A 6696-nucleotide genomic window follows, 5' to 3' on the forward strand; every position below is an offset into this window, starting at 1 on the left:
CCTCATTAATTTCGGATTTGTTTCCTCATTAATTTAGATTCCATTGATTTGTTTCCTCATTAATTTGTATACTCTTGATTTGTTTCAAAAAAACCAGATGACGGCCAACCCCAATCTTGTTTATTATATATAAACGATTTTTCTCTTTAAGAAACGGACACGAAAATTATTAGCTCTTGTTTTCTTCAACCAAAACAAAAATTCTTCTACCAATTTGACTTACGATTTCTGTTCTTAGAATCGTAAGTGTCATCTTGGATTATTGTATACTGAATTTTTTGTAAGTCAGACATATGTTAGAAATATCCGTTCGAAAAGTGTTCGCACGATAAAAATTGCATCCAAATCTCCAAAGCAAGCCCTATTTCCTCCAACACTAAACATACCGAAATTCCGTCGAAATCTGTATGTATTATTTATAAATCCAATTAAATTATGTATTATTTATAAATCCAATTAATTTTTTTGGTTTTGAGTATATGCCGTATTATTTTATTGGATCACTTCGACTTATTCTCGTCCAGCAATGATATGATAATAGCATCTCATTTATTCGTATAATATGTAAACAGAACATATAAATGGTTTAAAGGAACGTAATCTTAAATTTTAAAAGAAAAGTTAGTGGGTCTAGAATCATAAGACTTACAACAAGAGGGGTTGAAGTGAAAATATATATATGGCAATCTTTTTGACTTTCCTAATCCCTTGTACAAAAGAACTTCCAAGTGTTTGTCGGCCTTGCAAAACGTCGCCGTATCTGACAATCGTCATCATGGATGTTCGCGTTGGCTAACATTCGCATTTCAGTATCCCCAAATCACCTCTCTCTATCTCTCTCCGTTCTTCCCTACTGTACAGTACAGACCAGAAAGCACTCAGATTACACTGTAAATTGATTCCTCCAATTTTCTGATAAATAATTGGTTTGTAGATCAGTCGGATCTTATCAGAGATGGGTTGTACACAATCGAAGATCGAGAACGAAGAAATTGTGAATCGGTGCAAGGAAAGGAAAACAGTGATGAAAGAATCAGTATCTGCTCGGAACGCCTTCGCCGCTGCCCACTTCTCCTACGCCGCCGCTCTCAAGAACACCGGCGCCGCACTTAGTGACTACGCCCAAGGCGAGGTTCAATTCTCTGATCACCGGCATCCTTCCTCTGTTGACGCAGTGTCCTCTTCGACAACCATTCTCCCTCCAGCACCACCACAACCCCCTTACGAAAACTTCCCTCCGCCCCCACCACCGCCTCTCCAACGAGCCGCTACTATGCCGGAGTTCACCATTTCGGAACCGGAATTCAAGTCGCATCCTGAACCGATCATCGAAGAAGGCGACGAGGATGATGAGATTGATGATCGTAGCTTAAAGCACCGGACTAGTTCTAGAAGCTCCGCTGGTGCCGGTGTCAGAAGTGTTTCGAAAAGAGAGGCCGAAAAACAGGATTTCCCTCCGCCATCTCCACCCCAGCCAACACCACCACGTCCGACCGAAAACACTCTCAATCGTGCCGCACCGCCTCCACCTCCGTCTCACGGGATGTCTTCATGGGATTACTTTTTCCCGCCGATGGAAAATGTTACAGGTCCGAGTCTGGCTGAAGCAGATAGCCATAGCAGTAGATTCGAACGTGAAGAAATCCACCAACGGAAAGTGTTGGAGGAGGAGGAGGAGGAGGTGCAGGTGCAACACAGGTCTATGAAGAATCATATGAATCACAACGGCGGCGATGAAAGAGGTGGCGGTAGTGGTGATAATGAAGTTGAAGAATTGGCAACTGAAGTGGAGGAAGAGCCTCCACCACCCCTACCTAAAGCTGTAAAGAAGGTTCGGGTTCCTGTGTCAGTTCCAGCAGATGTCAGAAGATCATCCGCGAAGGGTGGTGGTGGACAGAGTCTGGACTTGTTGCAGATATTTACTAAGCTTGATGATTGTTTTCTGCAAGCATCAGAAAGCGCCAATGAGGTTTCAAAGATGCTCGAGGCCAATAGACTGCATTACCACTCAAATTTTGCTGATAATCGAGGTATATCAGCACGATCCATGTTCTTAATTATGCTGGTAGTAAACTGTTTGCAAGATTTGATCTAGAACTTAGTAGAAAATTCTCTTAATGCTGATATCGATGACTGGCTTATTGGTTTTCAGGGCATATAGATCATTCTGCAAGAGTCATGCGCGTGATTACATGGAATAAGTCTTTTAAAGGACTACCAGATGCTGATGATAAGAAGGATGACTTTGATTCTGAAGAGAATGAAACTCATGCTACAGTGTTGGACAAGATGCTTGCATGGGAGAAGAAGCTATATGATGAAGTCAAGGTACTTTCACAGTTTCACATCACATTTTCCATTAAGTTTTGTCTGTATAAAGAAGTCATCTTTCTGTATCAAGTAAAAGAATCACTCATATATATCTTACTGGATTAAGTTGAACATATTGATTAATGCTCAAGTCAACAGGCAGGTGAATTGATGAAACTTGAGTACCACAAAAAGATCGCATCACTAAATAAACTCAAAAAACGTGGTGCTAGCACCGATCATTTGGAGAGAACAAAAGCAACTGTAAGTCATCTGCACACAAGATACATCGTAGACATGCAATCAATGGATTCAACCGTTTCTGAAATCAATCGGCTTCGTGATGAACAATTGTACCCAAAACTCGTCCAACTTGTCAATGGGTAAGTTTCAAATCCTTATGATTCTTCTCAAAATTATTCTTTAGATAAATGGTCAGAAAAATCCAATTCCAATGTGGATTGAAAAAGTAGTTGCCAATTCCCTATGGATCCTTGATTGCCAGACTGTGTCAGGGGTTGTTGGAAGAATAACCTTTTAACTGTAAATGTTTTTTTAAATAGGATGGCGGAAATGTGGGAAAACATGAAATTACAACACGACTACCAATCAAAAATTGTTCAAGCTTTACGATCTCTTGACATCTCTCATTCACCAAAAGAAACAAGCGAACTCCATTACAAAAACACAAGCCAACTTCACGATCATGTCCAAATGTGGCATTCCCAATTTGAAAAACTCATGTCACACCAAAAAGAATATGTAAAGGCTCTCAACAATTGGCTAAAACTCAACCTTATCCCAATCGACAACAACCTAAGAGAAAAAGTGTCCTCACCTCAAAGACCACAAACCCCACCAATCCAATCCCTTTTAAGAACATGGAACGATTTCCTTGAGAAGCTTCCGGAAGAAGGAGCAAGAACAGCTATACACAACTTTGCAGCTGTCATGGACACGATCTTTCAGTACCAAACAGATGAAATGAAAATGAAGGAAAGATGTGAGGAAACAAGAAGGGAGTTGACGCGAAAAACACGAAAGTTTGAAGATTGGTATAATAGATATATTCAGAAAAGAAGTTCGGAAGATATGGAGCATGATAAGGAAGTGATTGCTGAACAACAAATTACAGTTGAGTTATTGAAGAAGAGATTGGAGGAAGAGGAAGAAGGGTACCAGAGGCAGTGTATTCAAGTGAGGGATAAATCTTTGATGAATTTGAAGACGGGTTTACCAGAGGTTTTCAGGGCAATGTCGGAATTTTCTCGGGCTTGTTCACATATGTATAAAAGCTTGAGGTCTCAAAGGATGAACCAAAATCCAAATGCAAGTTTTTCATGAGGTATGATATGATGTAAGCAAAAGCTTGTTGTTCACTTGTTTGTATGATTTGGTAAAGGTTATTAATTTGATTTGTATGATTCAAGTGTGAAGGAGGCTTAGTTGTATGTTAATGTGATTTCATTTTTGGTATTACCCTATATTTTATAATATTATCCTTTCTTTTGTATGATGTGGATGCCATAACAACCACTAATAAAAAAATCATCGATATGTATGAAATCAAATAAAAGGAAACATGAAATTGATGGTTAGAGCAACTTACAATGCAATTTTCAGATGCTTCTATCTCCAAAACTTTCACCAGAAGGTAGTCATTCATGCAACGCAACAATGGAGGTTCGATGGAAAGATGATACAAACGCTCCACTTTTATAATTAAAGGTCCTCTGAAACTCGCTGTCAGTTTTTTGTTATACTGTTTTACAAGGGTTGTATAATATTAAAAAAAAAAAAAAAAAAAAAAAAAAAAAATAGTGTATGATATAAAACAGTTGACAATAAGTTAGGGAAAGTGAAATTGAAGGTTTCTACGGAATTAATGGCAAAATTAATATGAAAAATTAATTTAGGGTCAAAACAAAATTTGTGGGAAAACTTAATGGCTTTTCTGTTATTAACTCAACTTGGGATGAAACATAATAACTAATCGAGAGAAAAACGAGGACCGAAGTGCACAATTTATAAAAGGCCTGCTATTTACAGCGGAAACCACAGCGAAACTTCGAAATCATGGCGTCCGGAAAACCCGAACCACCGCCTCCCACCGACTATCGCTACGATGCTCTTCCTTCTACTCCTCAACAAAACCAATATGTCGTTGTCTTACCCTTCTACTCTCCCTCCGGCCACCGCAGGTGGCGTCGTTTATGCCGCCGCTATCTCTCCTTCGCCAGCACCATCCTCCTTCTCTCCGTCGCTCTCTACTTTATCTGGCCGTCTGATCCTTACCTGAAAGTGGTCAATCTTCGGCTCGACCGTCTGAAAATACACGCTGTTCCTAAGATCTCCCTTGATATTGTGTTAGGTGTAAAAATTAAGGTTCGTAATCCTGATGTTTACTCGCTCAATTATGAGTCTCTCAATGTCTCGGTCGGGTACAGGGGAGAGCAGCTAGGGTTTGTCACATCGGATGATGGAAAGGTTAAGGCATTCGGTACATCGTATATCGATGCTACACTGGTTCTTAATGGATCAGAAGTGATCTCCGAAGCATTTTCTCTGTTTCAAGATCTGGTGAAAGGTTCGATCCCGTTTACCACGACCCCTGAAATTCGCGGCAGCCTTGGAATTTTCTTCTTTCAACTGCCAATTTCGGTATGGATATCTGTCTGGTTAATCTCTATTTTGTATAATACTATATGAATGTATAATCTACAGGCAGTTTTCTGGTGGATTTAATACTTCAGTTCGTGGTTAATTTCAAGTTATAGCTGATAATCAGTTAATTACTACTTCCAAAAAACACAACTCTTCCTATTTGATTGATGTTATAGAACTGTGTCTCATATTGATTGTTATGAGCTCCAGTTATTGCAAAGTAAAGTACCATAACAAAGTTTCGTTTTCCTTTTGAATTTAGTTGATTATCCACTCAAATTTGCGTTCTTTATGACTGCTATTACACTCTTGAGAAAATAATGCATTGCATAAGCATGAATTTTATCAATTGAAACTCCATCTGGTAGAATTGTTAGGGTGCATATTAAGCCATCTGGATCTATATCTTTATCTATAGCCTGTAATCTAGTACTTTTTTATTAGATATTGCAATGATCAAAAGAAAGAAACATCACCTAACTTTTTAAAGCATACATGTCTAGGTTGTTCATGTTTTGGTTAAAAAAAATGATCATTTTGATGATTCATACATAGAGAACCTTGATTCCATTATCATAATTCATGCATATCTGCTCCATCTTCAATCTTCAATTCTCATCTGTCATATATTTGCTTCTAATAATAACTGATGATGATGAACAGGCCAAGTTATCATGTGAGGTTGTGATGAACATAAACAATCAAACAATCGAACGACAAGACTGTTATCCTGCGGTAAATTGAAACCTTTTCCCAGTTTCATTATATAATGAAAAGATTTAAATCCCTCTGTTTAGTTTACAAAAAAAAAAATAATGAGTTTTTTGTGATCAGTGATGTGATGTGGAAGAACACTGACAAAAGCTATCAAGAAGAAACAAATCATGCTATGGTTTTAGGTAAATTCTCCTTAAATTAGTTTTTTCTTTTCGGGGGGTGATTATTGATTATTGTGTTAGAGCTGATTCATAAAATAAACCCCAATGTAAATATAATGACATCATACACTCCGGTTTACATATTGTTAATTTGTTATTTCGCCTTATTGATTGAAATACGTGTAACTACCATTTCTTTCAAAGAAATATGAACGTCATTTTCGCAAAAAAAAAAAAAGTATGAAAAAAGCAAATCTCATAAATAAGTACTGAAAAAGTGAAAATGGGAGTTACATGTTTAAGAGGTCATTTGTGACACATGTTGAAAAGGCAGTTATTTGGAGATATTTCGTTCCCCATTTTGGTCGTTTTTGTGATCCGCTTTTAATTATATCAACATAGTTTATCTTTACGAGTTGAGACATGATGCTGATTTCTTTAGTTTGTTTTTATAAATGATTATTGTGTTGAATGCGAGGTTTTTGAATAAAATAATTTAGGAGACATGTATTGAAGTACATTTTTGACGCCCGTTTGACGGGATTCTTTATGAAGGAAAATTTTCGTTTCATCTTTTAGAGATAAAATCATAAAATGTAGGATGATTTATAGAAAAACCGCTATATTTTGTAGAGTTGGCAAAAAAAGACACAAACTGCCAACTCAACACAAACCCAACTCAATAATTTGTTGGTTGAGTTTAAGATTCTCAATCTAAGTTTGTTTAGTTAAATGGTTGGAATTTTCAATACGGTTTTAACTAAAACCTGTCAAGCTGTTTCACAATTTTATATATATCCTCTCCTTATACTAATAAAAGAATAATCTTTTGCCATGTGTGATC

General features: G+C 37.4%; 2 protein-coding genes across 2 annotated transcripts; both read left to right on the forward strand.

Annotated features, from left to right (window-relative positions):
• Positions 1-735: 735 nt before the first annotated feature.
• Positions 736-3823, forward strand: LOC145045770 (nitrate regulatory gene2 protein-like). Its single transcript, XM_078994091.1, has 4 exons — positions 736-2030; positions 2153-2328; positions 2470-2693; positions 2874-3823. Exons 1-4 carry the CDS (start codon positions 956-958, stop codon positions 3652-3654), a joined length of 2256 nt encoding a protein of 751 aa, XP_078850217.1. The 5' UTR covers positions 736-955; the 3' UTR covers positions 3655-3823.
• Positions 3824-4271: 448 nt separating this feature from the next.
• On the forward strand, positions 4272-6059 carry LOC145045771 (uncharacterized). Its single transcript, XM_078994092.1, has 3 exons — positions 4272-4971; positions 5638-5709; positions 5809-6059. Exons 1-3 carry the CDS (start codon positions 4387-4389, stop codon positions 5809-5811), a joined length of 660 nt encoding a protein of 219 aa, XP_078850218.1. The 5' UTR covers positions 4272-4386; the 3' UTR covers positions 5812-6059.
• Positions 6060-6696: the final 637 nt, after the last annotated feature.

This window comes from Lactuca saligna, chromosome 5 (genome assembly GCF_052625555.1).
Source record: "Lactuca saligna cultivar CGN05327 chromosome 5, ASM5262555v1, whole genome shotgun sequence".
Classification (NCBI taxonomy): domain Eukaryota; kingdom Viridiplantae; phylum Streptophyta; class Magnoliopsida; order Asterales; family Asteraceae; genus Lactuca; species Lactuca saligna.